At 37.4% G+C, this 26,610-nt stretch overlaps 1 protein-coding gene across 1 annotated transcript in view; it reads right to left on the bottom strand.

Moving 5' to 3' along the window:
* Positions 1 to 8,467: 8,467 nt before the first annotated feature.
* Positions 8,468 to 26,610, bottom strand: part of RSF1 (remodeling and spacing factor 1) — a gene marked incomplete at its 5' end in the record, with an annotated part of 166,387 nt that continues 148,244 nt past the window's right edge. Inside the window, 5 exons of the mRNA XM_082660016.1 lie at positions 8,468 to 14,493; positions 16,600 to 16,788; positions 19,076 to 19,296; positions 20,943 to 21,150; positions 22,578 to 22,645. Of these exons, the coding sequence (XP_082516142.1) occupies positions 13,925 to 14,493; positions 16,600 to 16,788; positions 19,076 to 19,296; positions 20,943 to 21,150; positions 22,578 to 22,645 (1,255 nt within the window). The 3' untranslated portion in view covers positions 8,468 to 13,924. The remainder of the gene's footprint in view (positions 14,494 to 16,599; positions 16,789 to 19,075; positions 19,297 to 20,942; positions 21,151 to 22,577; positions 22,646 to 26,610) is intronic.

The raw sequence follows: 26,610 nt of genomic DNA, 5'->3' as shown, positions 1-26,610 counted from the left end.
GCCACATATCCCCTGGTCTCAGACGGGCAAACGAGCGCAAAGAGGTAATTAATTCTAGGTGAAGAGCTAGTTATGTCAGTAAGCAGATGGGGCGCTGAAGGGAAAAGAATTAATCCACTAGATTTGGAATTTTTGCTTTATTTCTTCGTTAGGCGTCGAAGAGCAATAAAAACTTCTAAAATAATCTTAATAGTAGCTAATGGTAACTGGGTGTTATGTGTCAGGCACTGTTCTAAGCACTTTACCCTTATTATTTCTTCATTTCCTCTTAGTGACAACGATGTGGCAAAGATGGAGTTGAAAGAAGGCGAACTAGTGGAAAGTATGTACCAGGAATAGATAGATCCTGAGATCCTGAGGCTTCCTTACTGACATGCGGACACATGGTGGCTGTCAGCTAGGCCCTCTGTGGGAACTATCAGCTGGAACACATTTACATAGCCTCTCCCTGTGGCCTGAGCTTCCTCACAGCACAGCAGCTGGGTTTCGAAGTTGAGTATCCCAAGAAATAGACTGATAGAAGCTGCATGGCCTCTTCTCACTTAGCCTTGGAAGTTACAGAGTGTAACCACAGGTAGGATATGCTGGATTTTTCATCTTTTTTTTTTTTTAATGAGCTTTGTAGTACTATATATGCCTTGAAATGCTTGCATCCCTGTCTAAACATCTTGACTGCAGGTTTGGGACAGACTTTGAGGCAGAGGCACCCAACCAAACTGTGCCCAGATTAATGACCAACAGGAACTGCGAGATAATAGCTGCTGGGTTTTTGTTTGGTTTTGTTTTGTTTTTTATTGACCGCACCACGTGGCATTCGGAATCTTAGTTCCCTGACCAGGGATCTAACACGAGCCACCTGCAGTGGAAGTGCAGACTCTTAACCACTGGGCCATCAGGGAAGTCCCAAATAGCTGTTGTTTTAAGTCACTGAGTTTTGGGGTAAACACAGCAACAGATAATTAATACACTAACTAAAGAGAAGAGAAAGAGAAAGAACCTTGAACAGTATTAGCCACTGTGCTGCTCCTTAAACACTTGACTTGGCAAGCTTATCCATGCCCATTATTTGAATTACCCTGTGTGAATGATTCCCAAATCTATATCTCCATCCCAGAATTGTCTCATGAACTACAGACATTTACACCCTACAGCCTACTAGACGTCTCCACTTGGAAGTTCCACAGGCACCTGTCATTCAACTTATCAAAAATTGAACTTATAAAGTATGGACTTTGGGTGATAATGTGTCAATGTAGGTTCATCAGTGGTAACAAATGTACCACTCTGGTGGAGGATGTAGATAATGGGGGAGGCTATCATGAGTGGGAGGGAGGTATATGGGGATCTCTGTACCATCCCCTCAAACTTGTCGTGAACCTACAACTGCTCTAAAAGAATAAAGTCTTAATGAAAAATGTTGCATTTACGGGAGTTCCCTGGTAGCCTAGTGGTTAGGATTCCGGGCTTTCACTGCCGTGGCCCGGGTTCAATCCCTGGTTGGGTTACTAAGATTCTGCAACCAAAAAAAGCAAAAAAAAAAAAGTTGAATTTACAATTTTCTCAATTCTGTTATTTCTTCAATGTCCTGTTTTATGAAAAAATACCACCTTCCATTTAGTTGCTCAGGTTAGAAATCTCGGACTTAGCCTTATTTCCTTCCTCTCTTTCACTCTTCATATCCAGTAATAATAACAATTATTATTATTATTATTATTTTAACAAGAAAGTAGCAACTAACACTTACGGAGGGCTATGTGCTAGGTACTAACTGTTTTAGGCACTTTGTATGTATCAACTCATTTAATCTTCACAGCAACCCTAGGAAATAAATGCTGTCATTATTCCTATTTTACAAATAAGAAAACAAGTAAGAAGGTTGAAGTAACTTGTCCAAGGTCCATAGCCACCAAGTGGCAGAGTATGATTTAGAACCTAAGCTGCTGGGCAGCACAGCATACACCCTTCAACCACTACATTCTAATGCCTCCAATCAACCAAGTCCTGTCATTTCTTAACTCCTATCTCATGACCTGACCCCTCACTCTTCCTCCAGCCCACTTCAAGCCATGTCACCTCTTAAGTAAACTGTTGTAAGAGCCTCCAAATTGGTCTTCATTCAGTGAACCCAGAGGCCCCATAGTCTTTGGGATAAGAGATACAGGAAGGATTATAATCTTGTGTGGTAAGTGTGGTATTGAAGTCTGCACAGACCCAAGTGCCATGGGATTGCTCTGAATGAGAATCCAGAGAGAACTTCATGGAGACCTGGGACTTGAGAGTGAGGAGTTCAAAGACAGAAAGAAAAGAAGGAGTGGAGGTGATTCCACTCAATGGTACAAAAGAGGCATAAGATGCTTGAGAACTGCAAGAATTTGTGTGTGGCACATGATGGCATGGTGGGGCTACAAAGTAGGCAGGGACAATCTGGGAAGGGCTATGTACAGCAGGCCCTTGACATTCATAGATAGCCTGCCACAAATTATCCCTCAAATCTGTAACAAGTTCTAAGACAGATGGGGAGGTGATAAATGAGCCCAGGTGACATATCTTAGTGTATAGTATTAACATTTTAACTGTATTAAGTCTTCCAATCCATGACATGGGATGTCTTACCATTTATCTGTGTCTTCTTTAATTACTTTCAGCAACATTTTGTAGTTTTCAGTGTACAAGTCTTTCACTTCTTTGGTTAAGTTTATTCCTAAGTAAAAGATTATTTGTATTTCTATACATTAGCAATGAACGACCTAAAAATAAAATTAAGAAAAACAATTCTATTTATAATACCATCAAAATGAATAAAATACATAGGAATATATTTAACAAAAGAAAACTACAAAACTTTCTTGAAAATTAAGGAAGACCTAAAATAAAAGGAAAGACATCTCATGTTCATTTATTAAAAGACTTACTATTGTTAAGAAACCAATATTCCCTCAAATGATCTGCAGATTAAATGTAAGCCCTATCAAAATTCCAATTGCCTTTTTGACAGAAATTGATACACTGAACCTAAAATTCATATGAAAATTCAAGGTACCTAGAACAGTCAAAATAATCTTAAAAAAAAAAAGCCAAGTTGGAGGACTCACTTCTTGATTTCAAAACTTATTGCAAAGCTACAGTAATCAAAACTGTGTAGTAGTGTCATAAGTGGAATCAAATTGAGAGTCCAGAAGTAAACTCATACATTTTTGGTCAATTAAGTTTTGACAAGGATTCCAAGATAATTCAATGGGGGAAAGGGCAGTCTTTTCAATAAATGGTGCTGGTACAACTGGATAGCCACATGCAAATAAATGAATTTTGATCTTTACCTCACACCATATACAAAAATATCTCAGAATGAATCACAGATCTAAACATAAACTTATAAAACTCTTACAAATATATAACATAAATCTTTGTAACATTGCATTAGGCAATGGTTTCTGAGGTAAAACATCTAAAGCACAAGCAAAGAAAACACCCAGAAAAAAATTGGATGTCATCAAAATGAAAAACCTTTGTGCATCAAAGGACAACATCAAGAAAGTAAAAATCTAACCTGCAGGGGCTTCTCTGGTGGCGCAGGGGTTGGGAGTCCACCTGCCGATGCAGGGGACGCGGGTTCGTGCCCCGGTCCGGGAGGATCCCACATGCCACGGAGCGGCTGGGCCCGTGAGCCATGGCCGCTAAGCCTGCGCGTCCAGAGCCTGTGCTCCGTGGTGGGAGAGGCCACAGCGGTGAGAGGCCCACGTACCGCAAGAAAAAAAGGGGGGAAAAAAAAAAACTAACCTGCAGAATCGGAGAAAATATTTGCAAACCATATATTTGGTAGGGGTGTGGTATCCAGAATATATAAAGGACAGTCAACAATTTAAAAGACAGGTAACCCAATTTAAAAATGGACAAAGGATTTAAATAGATGTTTCTGAAAAGAAGATTTACAACTGGCCAGTAAGCACACGAAAAGATGTTCAACATCGTTAATCATCAGGGAAATGCACATCGAAACCACACTGAGAAACCACTTGATATCCACTAGGAGAGCTATAACAAAAAAAGACTGACAATAAGTGTTACTGATGTGGAGAAATAGGAACCTTCGTGCATTGCTAGTGGGAATGTAAAAAGATGCAGATGCTGTGTAAAAGAGTTTAGCAGTTCCTTAGAACTTGAAACAAAGAGTTACCATATAATCTAGTAATTCCATTCCTAGCTATGTACTTAACAGAATTGAAAACATATGTCCACACAAAAACTTGTACACAAACGTTTATTATTCCTAATAGCCCAAGAGTAGAAACAATCCAGTATCTCTCCACTGATGAATGGATATACATGATTTGGTATATCCATAGAATAGAATATTATTCATCCATGAAAAGGAATGAAGTGCTGATTCATGCTAAAATATAGGTGAAATCATGAAAACATGCTAAATAAAAGAAGTTAGACACAAAAGGCCACATATTGTATAATTCCATTTATATCAAATGTCCAGAATAGGCAAATCCTTACAGACAGAAAGTAGATTACTGGTTGCCAGGGACTCGGGGGGAGGGATGGTGAGTGACTGCTAATGATATGGGGTTATTTTGGGGGGTGACAACCACCTTGTGAATATAGTAAAAACCACTGAATTGTACACTTTAAAATGGTGAACTTTATGGCTTGTGAATTATATCTCAATTTTAAAAACTAAGAAGAAAGATTTAAAAATAAAATGGACAAGAACATTTATTTTGGAAACCATTGCATAAGCACATCCAGACTATTAAAAGTGGCTGTGTCATGGAGAGGACAGTCATCCTGAAGGCTGCTTCCTAGCCTTCTCTCCCCTTCCAAAGTGCCTTCTCTGGTTGTGGGTCCCTGCCTTTCATCCTTGCCTCTTTGGCACTGTCCTGACTCTGCGTGTAGTACCTCCCAGTAAAATTTCAGCCTTGCCTTCTCAATCAGTCTGAATCTGAAGCCGACTTTCTGATTTTCTAGAACTGAGTCAGCTTGCTTCTCCTTGATGTTGGTAAGCCCTACTTAACCTCAAAATTCATCCTTAAAAAAAAAAAAAGATGCAATTACTGGCATCCCACTAGCAAGCAATAATGCCAAAGAGGAAAGAAAATGGACATTTCAAAAGAAAAACATGAAACAAGTGCAGGGAAAAGGGAGGACCCTCTCCCATATTGTAAATTTCAGCTTTCTAGAACAATTGTTCCTCATGATGGAGTTCAGGTATGTTCTTGAGAAGCCTGCTAGGGTCCTAGAGTTTCTCTTCGGAATTTCTGACATTTCAGTGAGAGTTTTCAAATATAGTTTAACATTTCTATAACCTATTTATTTTAAAGACTGGTTGTCAAGTAGGAAACAGATTGGATGGGAGACAGGATGACACTTGTTTTCCATGATAAGGGAGAGTTTTGTATCGAGAAAGTGAATATAGAGGGATGGAGGTCAGAGAGAAATCAATGAGATGGGAAGACCCAGAGCAGGCAAGAGGGAAGGGGCCAGATCAAGGACACAGGCAGAGGGGATGTGGCAAAAACAGAGGTGACATCTGTTCCTTGGAGACTGGAGAGAAGGACGGGTGCTCGAGTGTGGATAAAGTGGCTCTGAAATGGGCAAAGAGGAACAATAAGGAAGCTATACGTGACCTATATATACCATGAACTAGTAAGTTCCTAGTTGACTTTGCTTTGGGGATAACTTTATGTGTAAAACTAATGTTGCAAATATGAATTCACATTTCCTTAGAGTGGTTTTTTTTCCATTTTAGACTTTTAGGACCTTAAAGAACTTATGTGAAGTGATTGAAGAATCAAAACGACACACAAGCATTCATCTCACCCAACATTTAATTGTTTCACTAGGAAGTTTTCACTACTTTTTATAATTCTACCGCTACTAAATGATCACAGTATAGTAGACCGATTCTCAGTTTTTAAAAGAAAAGAACTCTTTTACATTCTCTGGTCTCATAACCTGAAAGGGATGTGGGTCGACAGTCATGTTCTGGACCCCACTGTCAGCTCCAGAAAAGAGCTCTCTCAAGGCTGCCACAGCGCTGTCACCCTTAGCCTCCAACACAGCATCTCACTCGTATTTGACCAATTCAGTTTAAGTGAACATTTCAAATAAATCACTAAGAAGCACTGTAGCTGGTCATTTCTTGCCAGCATAGATCAGCTTTCACTCCACTAAGTGAAATTCTGATCCAAAAGTTCTTTACCTAAATAGTTTATCAATATTTTAAATCAGAATTGCAAATAATGAACTCCACTAGTTTGTTGGGGGAAAAAAATGAGTTCGTTGTGCATCTTACTGTATTCCAAGAGTAAGGAAAATCTATCAAATCAACATTTGTAGATGAGAATTATACTCAGGATTGGAAGGGCCCCTTAAATGTCTAACCCCTTTTTATTTATTTTTATTTTTTTAACCCCTTTTAAAATGTGTTGATCTATTACAGTCCTGCAAATGGCACTTCAACCTAAACCCAAACATCCCCTATTGGTGACAGTTCACATCCAAGTTATTAGAGAACTCTGTAAAAAAGAATTTCCATAGAATAAATAGAAAGCTTTTGCCTATGGCTTCTGCCCTCTGGCCTAGTTCTGTGGCTCCCACAGGGCCACACAGAACAAGTTCAAGGCCTCTTTAATGTGTCCGTTCTCCAGAGGCTAAAGATAGAAATCAAGAAAGCTTTCTAATATCTATAATTCACATCCTTGGCAAATAGCCTTAAACATTATTTTGGGGAAATTGATGCACTTGCAAATTTACTTTCTAGATAGTAAGGGAACAATTCATCTATTCCTGAGGTGATAAAAATTTTCAACCTTCATCAACTGTTATTGAAAATTCTTAACTTTCTATGTGCTACAAAGTTTAAAATAAACTAAGTTTGCAAACACATCATGCTAAATACATCAAATTATTTAATTTTTTATTATCACAATTGACATATATTAAGTGAAAGAAATGACAGAAGTATTATAATAAAACATTTTGAAAGAAAATTTACACAATTAGGCCAATAGCCATCAAATAGCTTTGGGCCTATCTTAAAACACCAAGAGTTTTGATCAGACTATAGTGAGACACTGAACATTTCATTAACAAAAATATTGGCATGAGCCACAATGTATTCTGGTTGTCACTAACAAAGAATATTGTATTTAAACAACTATGCACTGCAATTCTAACACACTAGGTGTTCATACACTGCAGTTAACCCCTGAAGCTTTAAGCTACCAGGAATTCCTATATTTTCTATGCACAAAATTTACTTTGTGCATTATTGGAATCACATTTCCAGTTTTCAAATCTCTTCCCCCCCCCCGATACATGCAGTATGTCATACGTGGCAGAGAGCATGCCAGCTTCTCCTGTTTAACTACTAGCACATTCCTTATTACCTCAAGAATTTTATGCTAATCTTGGAGTTTCTGCTTTAGCTCTCATCTCCTAGAAACAAAATAAAGCATTCTGAGAACCTATTCCAGGAATAATTTTTTATGCATAGGAAAATAAAGCAATCCAAGAGGCATTCTGATTAAACACTCCCTGGATCCTAGCTACTACTTTAAAATTAAAATGAAAATCTAACATAAGCCATCTACAAATTCTTATCTGGAATTTGTATTCTTTGCCTGGAAATAAATGATTCCCAGGCTTCATTTCTGAATGGATGAGGAGAGCAAAGAAACTGACATCCTACATTAACTGACAATAGATACAGGTAACTTAGGTAGAAGTTTATGGATTTAATTCTTTACAAGAATACACTTGCGCTACAAAGGTGAGAAATTAGAATGGTAAATTATCAGATGGCAAAAAGTAATGGCACTTAAACAAAGGTGTCAATATAACTTATGGTAAAATGTGCCATATAAGGCTGCTAGAATCAGCAGATTTACAAGATTTCAAAATACTTTTTATCAAGTAAGAAGGGAATTGGAATTTGAACCTGATATCCCTTCCTGCCATGCCTCCAGCAGACAAATATTCCTGTGGAATTAAGTCTACTGAATTGAGTCTACAAGAACCAAATCAAACAATTCTAGTTTCTCCTTCTTTTACAGATTGAAAAGAAACCAAGCTCTGTTCCACTCCCAACCCCCCCATCCCAGCACAGGACACATCCTTTCAAGGTGTATACAAAACCTCCTGGCATGTTTGGGCAAGCTATAATTCAGATACCATTATCAAGACTCTACTTTGATACGAGAACAAAACATCAGACCAACGTTGAGAATACCCTAGTTAGGCATCACGAAAATCACGCACTTAAAGAATATGCTGCTAACTGCCAAATTTGGGCCATTATAGCTGTTCTTCAATTGAAAATTTACACTAATATAAACTAGATCTGTGTATATATGTCTACATGTGTGTATATGTGCGTATGTGTGTGTGTGTAATTTTCATGCAATGATCTTAAAGCTTTGGAGACAGGGTTATTAGCCTAATTTCAAGCCTTGTCCATATAGCAGTACTGATGTGCACCAACTCTGCTAAAGGGCAGGATAATGAAAAAGACCATGGCACAAATTTTTAAACAATTTTAGGTTTAATTACATAATGCACCTGTAGATGTTCTAGCATAAACACAATTGTAAAAATCTACATCCTATTTTAGGGTATTTTTCCACCTCCCCTCCCTTAAAAGCTGTACATTTATAAAAAAATGTGACTCTCAAGCAAAATAAACTTTTTTTTTTTTTGCAACATACAAAATAAGTTAAATGATTCAGAAGGTCTTGAGCCATTAAGTTTCCCAATGATTGTGTTCTGGGCCATTCATAAGCACGACATGCAGCTAGCTCCTGGTCTAAGAACAGAACTCAATAAATACATGTCAAACAAAATCCCAAACACTTGAATTAGATTTCTTTAGAAACTGATGAAAGTCAAGAAAATATATAGTTAGGGTTAACAATTCCATTCTTAACTTACATCATCCAGTGGCAGAATGAACAAGGCAGGTCACTCAGTCCCTAGTGCATTTTCTAGCTTGTACCGGTTTGGCAAAAAACACAAATGTAGTTCCTTTAAAAATGTTTTTTCTCATTCAAAATGTCTAAGGAGCTTAATGAATAAATTTCTACTTGTCCAATAATTTGTTATGCCCTCTCATATAACTTATGCATAGGATAGACATCTTAGTTATTAAAATAAAAATCTTTAACTGAAATCACTACAATGTGTCAGAATTGGGTTTGCAGCATTTCCCAGAGCAAAATGGTATAAACATAAAATGAAAAAAAATTGAGCTTACGTGACAAAAATGAAAAAATTCACTAATGGAATCATATCCTAATCAATTTCCGAGAGGGTTTATATGAATTTTTAAAAAGTGTCAAGTGTACCATCTAGAGTAGCTATATACCAAGAGCACTACATTTTTGCTTATTAATGACTGCTTGCTTGCTGGAGAATGACAATCTTCAATATACGTTACATAGTTACTTAGCAATTCTTGGCACTCAAAATGTTAATGATAATTTAAGAGTGAAATATTTTGAAAACAAATTATTAAGTATACACATAACAAAATAACTCAGTTTAAATACATTGATAGCAAAGGGTCTTGTCTTTCAGGATTGGTATAAAAACAATGAAGTAAATCAGCAGTTAGCTTGCCACTTCCAAGGTAGGTTTACAGGTACAAACTGGGAATGGTGGATAAAATAGGAATGGAATTTATTCTAAGAAAGTTTAATAACAGATATTAAGCAGAGGACTAGGTAGATACAGAAGGTATGCAGTCTTGGCATTCTTGCTTCTTGGGAGAACCAGGATGTTAAACCAAGAAGAGGAACTTCACTACTTTTCTCTAGGCTTTGTGTAATTAAATGATGTTCATAATTTCACATCAGTTACAATTATGTCTTATTTTTTATAGTGTCAAATAATTTCAAAGGGTTCATTTTTATTTCTTCTAACATCTAAGATATGTATATACATATTAATTTATATATATATATACACACATACATATATATGTTTATTCCATTTAAAAAAAGATCTGGGTCTTTGAATACTTGTCCTATCACTGTGAGGCAATGCCATGAATCAGGGACCTGTTTGTTCCACTGTGTTGGTGAAGGGCAGTTCACAACTTTTTCTGAATATTAAACTTGTAAATTCATTAGGTTGCTTTCAATTGTATGGTAGAACTAGCGAACGGTTAACATCTCTTATCCCCACAAACATAAGCTAAAAAGGCATTCCTTGTGACAGAGGAAATTCCATCAGTCCCACTTAAAAATAGCTAACATTTCCCCACCTTTTAAACTCTAAATAACAGTAAACACCTACATTTTTCTTAATATATGTTCTTTGCCCAAATGCATATTATGGGATGGGTTCTATCAACCAAAAAGTAAAAACTGGAGTTTGTAATGTCCTGTTAATTTATTTAAAAATCTTTTTTTCAACAACTTCTTTAGCATTTGAAGTCCTTGATTCTTTGGTAGATCATTAAAAAAAAATTATCAGTAGACATGAATTTATTCTAAATGAAACTCCTTTTAATTCTCGGAATCTGCAACCTTGACCAACTGGAAAAAGATGTGTCAAGGAAACCTGACCTCAATAAATCAGGTATATTCTTGAGAATGTCGCTGCCGTCATTCTCTAGTAATGTGCCAACAACAGAAAATGTTTACACGAAACACTATTTCATCAGCACAAGTCTACAAAACCAAAACATGTTATTTTCAGTCTCAGTTCTTTTCACGTATTTTAATTCAAAGTTTCTGCTTTGTGAAAATTTGTCTAGTTTTCAAACCTTTACAGAAACTGCAAACTAAATATTCTGAGTACTAAACTACATCTCCCCTTAATATATTTGCTATAGACTGTGGAGTTTGATACTGGGAGTCCAATTTGTATTTCCAAAAAGGGGGTTTAAAGTATTAAAGGACTCTATTACATGGCAGCTATTGGGAGCCTAAATCCATGGTTAGTACTCTAATTACAAGGATCCAAAATGTTCTAAACTCTAGATGAACTGCTGCTTTCCTATACTCTGTCCAGTTCCTAATGACTGAATTATGTCTTTGGAAATAGAAAATTCACTTTTTCCTACATTTTGTTCTTTTTAAACTTCTTCAAAGCATGTTCAGAGTTAGTATTTCAGCAACCACAGACTCTTTGAGGGACTGAATCTAAACACCAAGCAGCAGAATTGTTTTTGAACTGTTCAACATTTAATCAGCCATAATTAACCTACCTGCATGATAGCAATTTGTAACTATCAGGTGCTTAGATTGCACTCTTTGTAGATGAAGCATAGTTAACTGGTTTAATCAGAATGTGAAGGGAATTCAAAGGGAAACACTATCAAGTTCACAAACACTGAATTCAAGTTTGGTAAATAACAGGCAGCAAAAATGGTATCAATGTCAGTGGGACATTTGCTAAATAGAATACTCAGTCCTTACTAAGATAAAAATTACCTTTTGCTCTCTATAGCAGAAGAGTAAAAAGAACTCCTTATTTCACATTAGGCATCCTGTAAAATAAATAATCTACCCATTTAATACTACTTCTTGTCATTTGCTTAACTGAAGAAAACTAATAGGCTGAAGCAGAAGCTGGTGTGTCCAGAGGTAGAGAGAGGGTACATGGGAGTTTCTGCACCTTAGTGGCTTTACCCAGCGGGACTAAAATGGTAGCGGGAGACTGGGGGCAGGATAGGCCACCTGCTCATTCTAACCACTTACCTTGCATTAATAGGAATCCTTCTATTGCCTGCCTGTTTTAGATAGTTAAAAAGGCCAACATTCTTAACTGACTTTCAAATAAATTAAACAAACCTAGCCAGAAAGCAGGCTTGGTAAGTGAATGTGGCTCCTTACATAGCCCTACTTACTGTCTGTGAATGTAAGCCCTTCCCTCCCTTCTGGTGGAACACTGTCTCAAAATAAAAATCACAACTTGCTTGGAACCACATGCTATTGGTGCATCCTATTTTTAGGTTGCTTTCATTCTTTTATTTTTTATACAGATACATATACACTGCTAGAATCAAAGCAAAAATATCAATGGGTAGGTACTACAGAACTAAAGTGAAACAAAACAAAAAAAAACCAAGAACCAACAAGTGAAAAACAACAGCTATAAACTTTCAAGGCCAAAAGATAAGATTTAAGGGCAACACCTGTGGAGAGAGGAAAAGGAGTATAAAGTTTCTAGAGAGGTATTTATAATGCAAGTCTAATGCCAGCTTTTTAATAATAAAAAAGAGAAGTGCTTTACTACACACTGACTAGCACATATAATGCTTAATTTGGAAAGAAAAATTAATGAAGTTCCTTGGGCCAGCAGCAGATATGGTGTGTCCATTGCCGGCAACAGACACAGCACTGGAACAGAAAACCCAATCCCAGGGCAAAAGTATTCACAGAAGTAATGGCTGAAGGTTTCAGAATTTGACAGGCAAGGTTTAATCACAAGTGCTACACTTTGTACAATGTTATTTATGGCTCTGCCTGAAATTTTACAGCTGTAACAGAAACTAAGACAAGTTCATATTTTAGTGTCAATTACATGTTAGATATTTAGTTAGTTACAAACCCCTTTTTCTTGAAACAAAGGGCTTTATCTTTCTTTAAAGTGTTGAGATGTTTGAAAAGGATGTCATACCTATTAAGTACATTGGCGGTTTTCAATCAATTCTATATTGGTCGTGTGACTATTAATGAATTTTAATAGAAGTCTAATGGCCAAAGGCCAAAACTACATTCAAACCCTGCTAATATATCCAGGCAGATAGGAAATTCCAACACACACACACACACACACACACACACACACACACACACACACACAAACTCAAACTAAAAACCTCCCAAAGGAACTGCTTTGTTTGTAGACTTCAATTTGAAGTAGATACTAAGGGCAAGAATAGACCAGTTAAAATTCACCTGAAAATCCTTTCCCCTTCTACAAATGTGCTAAAATACTGCGGTCAGCTTAGCATCCATCTCTTCATGTATGTTATGTATAGATGTACTTGTTTTAAAATGATATTTCAGATATTTAAATATTAAGTGGCCAGAAGACAAGAGTTACACTATCTGCAAAGTTTACAGTCCACCCGGTCCTTATGAAAGACCACACTCATTTCACTAATAATTCTCCATGACAGCATATTAAAGGCCACCTCATCACCACTGCATAAAGCTGGTTTAAAAAATTTTTTACTAGCACAATCTGGTTGTCAAAGCTTCATTATACATTTTACTGTACAAATGCTTTTCAGATGATTTTTTTTTTTAAACAACATACTCCGCTATAAGAGAAACTTAGGTTAGAGTTTTTTACGATGGTACTTTTTCAGTCTCTTTATTAAGTGTGGTTATCTCCAATAGTAAACAAGCTGATTTCATGAATGCTGTTACTAAATGACTTATGTATGATGTTATCTACAATTCTCAAACTGCAATAATACAGACTTGAACTTTTAAGCAGTTTGTTAATCATCATCTATGCCATGAATGTTTAAATATAATATATATTTAATATGAAAAAGCTAAAGCACAAGTGCTTTCTCCCACCCCTAATTCTGTTTTTGGGCCCTCACAGATTCGGAATGCATTCTTATCCACCCTTTTCACAAAGTCAGGAGAGCTCAGGAAATATAAAGTCAAAAATATACAAATCTTTGTTGTTACAATAAGATTTTTTTCCCACGACTGAAATTACCAAGGACCATGAACTTGGAAAAAGAAAATCAAAAGGAATTTACAGCAATTTATCTTCAAAGTTCAAAACTGGTCACTTCACAGAAAGACTTCAAGGTCTGTTGAAATTTTTCTTCTAAAAAGTCATTCTGTAGTGGAGTTTTCTAGGAAAAATAAAACAGCTTTTAATAACTGGCCCGCTGGTGTGAGAGCTACCGTGGAATAAATTAGCACAAAAATGGAAAAAAGTCTTATAACTGTTCACTGTTACAGACATAATCAACAAGGTCAGTCACTCTCAAAAGCTCATCTTCCTCCTCTTCTGGTGCCCCTGCCTCCTGCCCACCACTTGTCCCATTGGGGGCCAGGCTTGCACTGGTTGTGCTGTTGTCCTTGGGGGTCTGAGGCTTCTCAGTTGGCTTGCCAATCAAGTTCTCAATGGCTTTGCCAGGACTCTGTCCATTGGTGGAAGGTAAGTCCACTAAGCTATAGTCCAAAGGGCTCCCCACCTTGCCTACATTTTCAAAGTCCTCTTCCTCATCACTGTCTATCCGATAGGGCTTTTTGGTGCTCTCTTGTTCTGAGGGCAGAACCCTGGGCTGGCTGTCATGGGCAGGCTGATCTGCATCTCCATGAGCATTGTCACAACTCTCCTCTTCGTCTGTCTCGATCCGGTGTAGCCGTTTTCGGGATGGTTTACCTTCCTCTTCCTCCTCATCTGCTTCTGAATACTCATCTGTGCTTCGACCCCGCTTTCGAACTGACCGCTTTGATTCTTTAGCTAGCTCATCATCTTCAGAATTCTTGGATATATAGCTCTCTAGAATAAACAGCACATTTAAGCCATTGGCACAGTTAACCATGAACAGAGCTAAGTAATTCTCCTTTAACAGATTTAAGTAATTCTCCTTTTCCTCCCCATATTCATCCCATGTCCTGCTTTCAGACTTGCTTGTACATAACTATTTCCCTTCAATAACTGGCCTTATTTCTCTCTCCTCTCAGTCCCACAACAATGCCCAATGTGATTCACAGTATACTTTGCCCGTGATTTTAGGAAAGAGCAGAATCCTTAAATTAAATGAAGATAGGCTGGTCACAAACTAAGCAACTCCTTCCCACTAGCCCTCAAATTAGGGAGTCATGTAAACATACTGATAAGGAAAGAAACTAAGCACCCAATTCAGGACATCTGAAATACTGCGCTAACTCTTATTCCATGTTATTCAATGTCCTTGGTGGTCCTTAAACGTCTTCTCTTGTTTATACTTGACTCACCTGGTCTCATCGCTTTGCATACCATCCATATGCCAATGACTCTCACATTTGTTTTAGGCAACCAATCCACAGGTTCCAGACTCATGTATCAAACTGCCTGCTCAACATCTATGCCTGGATTTCTAAACAGGCAGAACCGAGCTCCTAAACTTCTTCCTCAAACCTGCGCCATTCTGGTCTCCACCATCTTAGTTATTGGCAACTCTAGTCTTCCAATCGCTCAGTCATCCGTGATTCCTTTCTTTCTCCCATCTAAGCCAGTAGTAAATCCTATGGGTCTACTTTCAAAGTATATCCATAATTTGACTGCTTGTCACTCCTTTACTGCTACTGCTCTAGTCTCACCCACCATTATCATCGCCTGGCCTATTTCAATGGCCTCCCAACTAGATTCCTAGATTTCCTCCCTGTCCCCTTCAATGTACTCATAATACAGATACCATAGCAAATTAAAATGTAAGTCAGATCATATCACTCCTCTGCTCAAACTCCTCCAATTATTTCTCATCTCACACAGAATAAATTCCAAAGTCTATACAATGGTTTACTGTACTATCTAATATGGTACCCACTGATCACATGTGGGTATCAACATTTTTTTCAGGTCTTTACTAAAATGTTGTCTTCTGAGTGAGGCATTCCTTTGGTACCCTATCTGAAATTTCACCTACGCTCCTTTTCTCCTTTACTTTTCTCCATAGCATTTATCTCCACCTAATATATCATATATTCTGCTTATTTATCATGTTTATTGTCTCTCTTCCCCCAACTAAAGTAAGAGTTACATGACAGAGTTATATGTTTTTGGTTATTCTTTTCACTCTTCTATTCCCAGTGCCGAGGACAGTGACTAGTTCAGTAAGTATTTATTTTTAATAGATGAATTAATGAATTTATATCTGTCTTTAATGACACATGAAGATAAATATACATTCACCCAGATGTTTACCTCCCTCCTTTAATCTCCCATATCCAAACATTTTTTTCCCATGCTCTCCTGGCTTGGGCTCAAACTTAAATGACAAGGATCTATGAAAGCAAATAATCTTCAAAACAGACCATAAACAATGGAGAATTAAATATATAAAAAAGAAATGGGGGAAGGTAAGGGTTAGACTCATTTAAAATGAACTTGGGAAGAACTCTGGAATAACTACAAAGACTAAACGGATATCACAAGTTCATATTTTAGATCTTTTCCTGTACTTCTGGTATGGGACACAGCTAAAGCTATTAAGAAATAAAAGTTTACCAACTAAAGCTCACTGTTATGGTGGAGAGAGACAGTAGGCACCCTTGGTTTGGAACTGTTCAGGTATTCAGGACATAGGAGGTTATTTCAAAATGAGGGCCATAAATAGTAAGGGAGCAGAAGAAATCTTGTTCAGATCGTAATTTTCTGATACTCTTCTAGTTTCAATGAAGAATTTAATTATTACAATGAAGACCTTAAAAGTTAGTATCTTATCAAGTATCAGTTATTTAAACTATAAGTTGACCAGGCATAAAATAATGGGTTTTGTCTCAAAGATATTACGGGTTATATTAAATTTCTAAGAAATGGTACAGAATCATCATCCTGAGTTCACTTTATAATTTGTACTGCTGCCTTGTCCAAACTTCTGTAAACTGGAGAGCTATTCCTTACCTTCACTCTCTGAGCTGGAAAGCCTACGCTTGTGAACTCGTCTGATTTCTTTACCACGTCGTAAACTCTTCTGGGAACCATCACTTTCTGAATCTTCTTTGTAGTTAATTTGTCTTTTCTGGTTCCTCCTTGACCGCCTTCGACGAGTTTCTACAAAATCATCACTAAAACCATCACTAAAATCACTTTCTGTTAAAAAAAAAAAAAAAAAAAAAAAAAAAAAAGAGAGAAAGGAAAAAGAAATCAAGCACATTTTTTTAAAAAAAATTTATTTCTGGCCGTGCCATGCAGCACGTGGGATCTTAATTCCCTGCCCAGGGATTGAACCCGGGACTCCTGCATTGGAAGTGCAGAGTCTTAACCACTGGGCCAGCAGGGAAGTCCCATCAAGTACAAATTTTAATTCCACTAAATAGAAAAGTAGTTAGCTTAGGTTATAAAAATATAAAGCTATTAGGCAGAGTTCAGTCATAACTTTTAAATGAACAGTAACTTTCATGTCTCTCATTTTCTTCTTAATAATATGAGTACATCTGGGGGGGCTTTAATGCCAAACCTCACAAATGTATCCTATTAGCAGTCAATCCTCAAGATTAAAAAATGTTTTACAGGGAATTCCCTGGCGGTTCAGTGGTTAGGACTCCGCACTCTCACTGCCAAGGGCCTGGGTTCAATCCCTGGTGGGGGAACTGAGATCCTGCGGTGCGGCCAAAAAAAAACCAAAAAAACAAACCCTTTTTACATAATCCTTATCTCATACAACCTAGAGCTACCCAGTGAGCTGCATGGCTGCCACAACTGCTCTTCTTGGTGGATAGTTACTATTTTGCCTCATGATAATCTGCTGTTTCTATATATATGTAGCTGTATGGCTACAGCCATAGCTTCACAATGTACTGCAGAGGTTATACTTTCTAACCACAAAAAACTGATGAGCCTGTTTCAAATAAGTACAGAACTGGAGTTATATTTTTGCCTTTTTTCCACGCGGAATTAAAATCTGCTAAATACAGCTCATGGGACTACTTTAACTTTCAAAGCACTGCTAAATAGCACTATTCTTGTCATGTCACCTCTGATCAATAAACCAAAGTCACACTATGGCTTTGTGTCAGAGCAGTTTTTCAGGAATACTAACAAATTCCACTGAATCATCATATCTAGCTTTGTTTTCTAATGGATTTCAAATATTTCAAAACAGCTAGCCAGTAGTTTAAAGGGGTCCCCATTGGCCAAATCTAGGGCAAAGTGTATCAAAATAGTGATGGTAACATATCATATCCATCGACTGAAATACGAATCCGTAAGTCCACACTGATACAAAGAAATAAATATATAGGGGAGAAGAGAAAACTCTTCCTTACAGAACACCAAGTATTAAATATAAAAGGAAGGAAGGAGTTAGAAAACTCATGAATAAATGCTAAAGCTAGTGGGTGAAACATCTGATAAGGAACAGGATATTTACAGTCTCAAAATATCTTCCTATGAATTATTTATTAATTAAAAAGGGAAAATAATAGAGAGACCTGGAGGACATACATTAACTCTGTGATATTCTTGCCAAAAATGTATAACTAGAATCTAATCACAAGGATACAAAAACCCAAATGAGGTATGTTTTACAAAATAATTAGTGTGTATTTTTCAAAAATGCTACAGTCAACAAAGTTTGAGGAATATTACAGATTAAAGGAGACTAAAGAGACATGAATAAATGCAATATGTAATCCTGAACTATATACTTGACCAGGAAAAGATGTTTATATAAAGGACAATATTGGGACACCTGATAAAATTTGAATGTGTACTGTTGATTAGATAATAGTATTTTATCAATAAAATTCCTGATTCTGATATTGTTCTGTAGTTATGTAGAACTCCACAAGCCTGGCCCAAGTTGGGGATATAATACTCCTGTCTGTGGCACTTCCTCAGTAAGACGACAGCTACCTATCTGCTAATCCCATAAAGCACTCCTATCTGTTCTTTTACCTGCTGTGCCTCTCACTGTTTATTTAGTTAATAGAGATAAGCATAAGCTATAATAACATCAACCACTGATAATTTATAAAAACTAACAATCATAATCACTGATCATGATCTAAATGTTAGAGATAATTGGTGATCTTTCTCTAATAGCTAGACATCTGAGAAAAATGTTCTCAGATTATTAAGAATGATTCCCAAGAAACACTATGAAGGTAAAGTCTAGGCATGGAAACACTTGGCACCAAAAGGAATCATCACAATCCTAAATGAGTCTGGCATGAAGTTAACATATCCATCTGTATCTACCTTCTCAGATGTGCTTTATGTGAAAGATTTAATTAGTGGTGAATCATAAGAATAGAACTCAAAGTTTCATCAGAAAGCTTATATTACAATTGAATGGAATTTTATTTTAAGAAATCTTAATTCCAAAAGTCATAAGAATTTACTGACTTGGTGAGATGTGGATACAAATTATTTTTACCAGAGTCTCTACTATTCTCCTCAGATTCCTCCTCTTCATCATCATCGGAGTACTTTTTCTTTGGAGTCTTTCTCCGCAAACGCCTGCTTTGCCTCATTGGCCGGGAGGGATGTCGCCTTAGTCTTCGGCTACAGAAATCAGTGTCGCTGTCATCATTAGATGGTGGGTCTTCTTCACTTTCATCTGGGTTCTCATCAGATACTACAAACTCATCTTGAGATCTGTCCAAGAGAAACCAAATGAATTATGATGGTACACTTAAAACCGTGAACCCGTTTTTGAGTTCTGAGTTCAAATTCTAACAAGTCCAGTGAATTATTAAGTAACGTTTAATGTAAAATATCCAGTTAACTGTATCAGTTTCCCTGTTTATAAAATGAAGAGATGTTTTGCCCCCTCTCCTTTTTTTTGAAGGAGTTATGAACATGAATGGATGCTGATTTTTGTACGTAAATTGCTTTGGCCTCTTGGGAAGTCCTGCACATACCTCAAATTCAACATGCCCAAAAGTGACCTCATTACTTCCTAACCTACTCCTCTCTTCTGTTCCCTAGCCTGGTATTTGGTACTGTCACCCATCCAGTAATTCAAAGCAGAAACATGGTATTTATCCTAATTTCCTTCTCCCTTTTCATTTCTCACATCTAATCAATGACTAATTCCTCCCGAGTCTATCTCATAAAGATAACATCTCACACCTGATACCCCTTCTCAGCTCAGGCTCTCATATCCCATCTGAACGACTACAGCAATTCCCCATTTCCCCTCAGTAAATCCTCCGAACGAATGCCAGGATGAATCTTTCTAAAACATAAACCTCGTATTAGTCTGGTATTTAAAACCATTCAGTGGGTTTTCATCATCTTCAGGAAAGAGTCCAAATTCTTATGCATGACAAACAAAATACTCCATCATCTGGTTCCTTTTTATGTCTTGGCCACATTTCCAGCAGGGCACTTTTCGCTGCTTCCTCAATTCTTCTTATCCTGACACACCAGGAGTTTCCTAAATATTCTATGACGTTTTATGCCTGGCTGCCCTGGACAGGATTTCTCTGCTTAGAATACTTCCTTTCCTTCACTGCTTCTAATCTCAAATTCATCAATCTGCCCAATTCATTCTTCACATTTCAGATAAAGCTCTATTTCTACTCTGAGGCTTTCCTTGACCTCCCTGGATTGATCTGGCTCTTCTCTGTACCCTGACTTATGTTTTAGTAGCAATCATGCAGCATGACTTTTTTGTGGTTTATATGTTTGTTTCCTCCACTAAACAATGAGAGGAGAAACTCTGTGGTATTCTTTCTATACCTGTTCTGCAGGGAAGCCTTTCCTGATCTTCCATACTGAATTACTTGCCCCAACCCAAACCCCTATGGGTCACGAGAGAATAGTTTCTAAATACTCATACCTGTCCACTTCTCATATTTGACTGGGAACCTCTCATGGTCATGGTGGCAGAAGGTGGCACAGAGGTACACCACAAATGAATGCTAACTGCTGTTCATGAAATTTAAATACAATGTTGAATATTAAACCAACGAGCATAGGGACTTCCCTTCCCTGGTCCAGTGGTTAAGACTCGGCACACCCAATGCAGGGGGCACGGGTTCGATCCCTAGTTGGGGAACTAAGATCCCACATGCTGCATCGTGTGGGCCACCCCCAAAAAACAAACAACCCATAAAACTTCGTTTTAATCTAGAAAGAACCAAAATCAGCATCGCTGGATTTGTTTAAAGTATACTGAAAAACAGATTGTCTATGTGCACGAAGAACAAAAGCTCCATCAGAGCAGGGCCGAGCTTATCTGGTAGGCCTGTTCAAGCCTGGACGTAGAGAATGGGATCTACTGACAGACCACGCACCCATCACTGATCTTGAATTCATCCTCACTCTCTTCTTCATCCAGGTTGCTGTCACTGTCCAGATCATTTAGTCGCCGGCGTTTCTTCCGGCGAGCAGCAGCTGCCCTCTGGGGTCGTTTATTTTCTTTTCTTTCTTCATCCAAAATAGTAGAGATATCTTTTCCACGGTGGCCAGTGATAGTGGAGATATCTTTTCCTCGGCCAACTCCTGAGTCCAGGGGGCAGGGTGTAGGGCAGGTGAGGGGAAGAGAGGGAGGGAGAGAGAGAGACAAGTATATGTTTATTAAAAGCTTCCCTTTAATATCTACAGATTGTCCTTAGCAGATTTTCATTCGATTTCTTTATTTTCTTCCTACAGATATGCAATTTTCTCACAACTTTAGCTGACAGAGCTCTCTTTTGTTTATCCTACTAAATAGAAGTTTACTATGTAGAGAACTTGCTTCTTCAAAAATTTTGGTATGATTCATGTACCATAATATTCACCCTTTTAAAGTTTATAATTCATAGGTTTTTAGTATAGTCACAAAGTTGTGCAACCATCACCACTAATTCCAGAGCATTTTTATCACCCCAAAAAGAAACCTCATACCTATCAACAGTCACTCAAGAATCTCTTCTTGGGGCTTACCTGGTGGTGCAGTGGTTGAGAATCTGTCTGCTAATGCAGGGGACGCGGGTTCGAGCCCTGGTCTGGGAAGATCCCACATGCCACAGAGCAACTAGGTCCGTGAGCCACAACTACTGAGCCTGTGCGTCTGGAGCCTGTGCTCCGCAACAAGACAGGCCGCAATAGTGAGAGGCCTGCGCACCGCAATGAAGAGTGGCCCCCCTTGCCACAACTAGAGAAAGCCCTCGCACAGAAATGAAGATCCAACACAGCAAAAAGTAAAAAATAGATTTAAAAAAAAAAAAAAGAATCTCTTCTTGAAAGCTGTCTTTTGGATGTGGCTTTAGAAAGAGGCCAATCCATTTTTAAATTTTTTTTTTAAACTGTGTTTGCAGGGCAGAGAAGTGAGAATTTAGCAGCAAAGATATACATAAGGCACACATGTCTGGAAAAGCTAGTGACTTCTTCAGTTTTACTACAAACAGCCTACTTATTATTAATCCTTTCTAGAGCTTTCATAATAACACTGGAGCACTGGTGATTTCCTACATAGCTCTTTAATTAAATTATCTTCAAATTCTTCTATTTTAATGTCACCCATTAAAGACTATGAAATTAATAAATTGATTTTTAATTTAAAGCAATCATTTAGATTCTGATTATCCATAATTTTTGTGACTTTGTAGCAGCAGTGATCTAAAAATGGAAAGACAACAGCAAACTTTTCTGTTTGGAAGCAGAAGAAAATTTTTTAATCTAGGGAAGAACATTTAACCTAGGGAGGAACATTTATGTTTCATATCAGATTACAAAATAATACTACTTTTAACATAATTAGAAGCTCTGAGTCTATACATTGACACCGTGTCCAGAGATTATTTTCAGTCTCAGACAGTTAACATCAGTAGTGATCGTGATACATACTGAGGAGAATAAGAAAATATGCTTGCTCACTGCTTCTTCAGGGCATTTTAGTTAACATATTGGCCGAGTTAGATGAAAAAGAGAGAATGATAAACACATACCTCCTCCATCAGCCTCTTTAATATCATCTTCTATAGCTTCATCAATTGCTTCGTCAAACTCATCAAATCTAAAATACATACAACAATCACATTACAGCCTGTCCTGGCATATGGGTTAGGAAAATTGCCTCTGAAGTGAAAAAGGGCTGAATGTGAAACTGCTCTCTGCTACTTTGGGGCTGTGGGACTTGGATTAGACCACCTCAGTCCTGTTAACCTCAATTTCTTTGGTAAAACAGAGTTTTGCAAATCAGTATCTAATTCTAAGTTGTTTTTCATTTTCAAAGATCACCTATACCAGGCAGCAACAAATATTTTTGTAATGGGCTTTGTAGACTGTACAATCTCTGTAATAACTACTCAACTCTGCCATTGTAGTGCAAAATCAGCCACAGACAATATAAGTGAACGAAAAGTAGCTGTGTTCCAATATAACTTTATTTATAGACACTGTGATTTGAATTTCATGTAATTTTCAAATAATTTTATCCTTCTGGTTCTTTTTTCAACCATTTATAAATGTAAAAACCACTCCTAGGTCACGTGCTATACACAAACTGGCAGTGAGCTGGATTGGCCCACAGGCCAACCCGATTATACAAATCATATGACAAGGTAAACTGAACAAAATTCGTGTTCCAGAAATAATACTAAGTGTGAGAAGTATACTACTGTTGTTATTAAAGATTATATTATTATTATTATTACTGAAATTCATATACAGATGGTCAGAATTTTAAAACTAGGTAAACATACTTTATCTCACAAGGGCTATTTCCTCCAACTTAAAGCAAAAAACCAAGACTAGATGATTCCTAAGATTTATTCACATACAAAACTCCTTTCACTTTAGAACTGAGGTGACCAAAAGATAAAGTGACTTGAAGATCATGCTAAATATGGTAATTACTAGCCACATGTGGCTATTTATATTTAAAATAATTAAACTAAAAAATGCTGTTCCTCACTAGCCATATTTCAAGTGCTCAACAGTGACATATGGCTACTGATTGCCACACTGGACAGCAAAGTAACAGAACATTTCCATAACCACGGTAAATTGGACAGCATTGGATTAAAGTTACACAGTGATTAACAACAGAGTTAAGACCAATAGCCAGGACTTCCCTGGTGGCGCAGTGGTTAAGAATCCGCCTGCCAACGCAGGGGACACGGGTTTGATCCCTGGTCCACGAAGATCCCATGTGCTGCAAAGCAACTAAGCCCGTGTGCCACAACTACTGAGCCTGTGCTCTAGAGCCCGCGAGCCACAACTACTGAGCCCGTGCGCCACAACTACTGAAGCCCGCGAGCCTAGAGCCCGTGCTTCGCAACAAGAGAAGCCACCGCAGTGAGAAGCCCGCACACTGAAACGAAGACCCAACGCAGCCAAAAAGAAAAAAAGAATAAAATCAAAAATCCTTAAAAAAAAAAACAATGACTAATAGCCAAATATTTTGCCTTTTGAGTTGAGAAACTCATTACAGCTATAGATTTCCTCTCTAGGAAAATATATACCTACACAAGCATAACATTTTACATATAATTTCAGAGGATTCACAAGTTTCAGGTTAAGAACTCTTCTACATATTTTTACATGCAACAGTTTACTTCCAATTTTTTCATGATTATAAACAATGCTATGAAAAACATCCTTATAGATATAGCTTAGCTTTTCCTTAAGATAAATTCTGAGAAAGTAAAAATCGGTGTATCTATTCATCAGGCTAGAATAACAGATTCAGATACAGTCAGATATAAAGTTAATGGAAAACAGGATTTCTCCGAAGGACAAGATGCAGCTGTAAAGTGCCATAACAATCTATTTCTTTGAGCCACTACTACTTTCTTACTGAGACACTCTGTTTTCTAAATTCAGAGACCATCAGAACCCTTGGAAAAAGGAAATTATAGCAGTAAGAATGAAACACCCACCCCTGCCTAGAGGATCTAAGTCACTTTTAACACAAATAAGCAGCCTTGATTTACATTCCAGATTCAGAGTTTGGATAAGGGGTTGGACACAACACTCCACACTCTATCTTCATTGTTTTCAAGTAAATAGGACCCTGTGTCTACCATGCCGTACACATACGATACTGACCCTTTCACAGTCCTGCTTTGCTTTGAGCCTCACTCGTCATTTAAATTTCATCTAAACTCTACCATTCCTCAGTATCTTTTCATAACTCTATCTTTTCTTTTGTTTGGTGAGATGCCCCTTGGTTCCAATATGAGATTTTGTTGGATTATAGGTTTGTTCCTGGTATTCTTGCTACAAATAAAATTGTTGGCTTAAAGGCATACAAATTGTTCTTCAAGGGTTGTAGCAATTTAAAATACAACCATGAAGTGAATTTTACCATTAAGATTTTTTTGCTAATACGGAAAAACAAAATTATTTTGTTCCTTAATTTTAATTTGAATACACAGTAAAGCCAATATTATTTTCATGTTTACTGGTCATTTTTACTTTTTCATTCGCAAGTACTGGTTTGTGTCCTTTCCCCATTTTATTAGCCAGTATATTCATCTTTCTTTACAGATCTGTAAGAGCTTTTTATGTATTAAAGATTTTAACATCTTTGTCATATGTTGCAGTTATTTCTATCCAAAGTGTATTCCTCGCCCCCCCCCCTTTTTTTGGGCCATGCCGTGGCATGCGGGATCTTAGTTCCCCAACCAGGGATCAAACCAATGCTCCCTGCAGTGGAAGTGCTGAGTCTAAACCACTGGACCACCAGGGAAGTCCCCAAAGTGTATTTCCCCTTTAACCTTTGCTTATTTTTTCAAGTTTTGAGACAGGAAAACTGACATTTTGTCCTGCTATCATTACAAATATGTGCCCATCCCATCCCCAGTCAGCATCCCTCTCAAATAAACAAACAAACACAAATCATGCTGTCTAGTTCTAGTCTTCAAAATACATGGAAACTTAATTTTTATTAAGGAACTGATTTCATAACAAAAATGGCTTTTTATCCTTGACTTCAGAAATGTTAATGTCTGAAGTATGCAACAGTCTTTGCAGACACCATGTGGAAAAACTATTTCCACTATGAAAAAAACTATATACTCACTGTTATTTTAAAAACTCATAAGCCATTCCTTTTGAATTTTAACTCCTTTACAAAATTTCTTTGCAAGCAAACATTTTCTTTTGTAAGTGCTTTTTGTCTGAGTCTTTCTTAATTTTATATAATCAAATTTCCTTTTCACTATTTTTTCTGTGTTTGGTGTTATACTTAAAAAGTTGCTCCTTACATAAGAATATGTATCTTCCTTACCTCCTTTTGGGAACTAGGCAGGGTATAAATAAATGAATCACACAATACATATTATGATAAAAAACATAGTTTATATTACTGTTATATAATTTTAAGCTGAAGGGATCATCTGGGTTAGTTCACCATCATAGGTATGTCAACCAAGATCCAGGGAAATGGACCAAGCACTCAAAGATACATGGCTAATTAGTGGCGTGGTGAGGGCTATAATATGAAGTCTTCTGGCCCCCAATCCAATGCTCCTTCCAGTCAACTTTGACATCATCCTCTGTTAGGAGCTATAAGAATCCGATAAACAATTATTAAATGATAGTAGTGATGAAATTTTTTTTGGGGGGGGAGGGTTTCTTTTCTGTGTTGATATATTAAGTGCTTTAGATTTTATCCTCACAACAGTCCCATTGCAGCCCATGTACAAAGTAAATTCTAGGTGTATTTATTAGAGCTTGAATATGACGAATAAAACTTAAAAAAAATATATTAGGGGCTTCCCTGGTGGCGTAGTGGTTGAGAGTCCACCTGCCGATGCAGGGGACACGGGTTCGTGCCCTGGTCCGGGAAGATCCCACATGCCGTGGAGCGGCTGGGCCCGTAAGCCATGGCCGCTGAGCCTGAGCGTTGGGAGCCTGTGCTCCGCAATGGGAGAGGCCACAGCAGTGAGAGGCCCGCGTACCGCAAAAAAAAAAAGAAAAAGAAAAAGAAAAAATTACTAAGAAGCAGAAGGAAAAAAGAAAAACTGAGAAGAG

This window comes from Grampus griseus (genome assembly GCF_964374135.1).
Source record: "Grampus griseus genome assembly, chromosome: 8".
Taxonomy (NCBI): domain Eukaryota; kingdom Metazoa; phylum Chordata; class Mammalia; order Artiodactyla; family Delphinidae; genus Grampus; species Grampus griseus.
The sequence above is the reverse complement of the archived record's forward strand: the minus strand, read 5'-3'. Positions and strand labels throughout refer to the sequence as shown.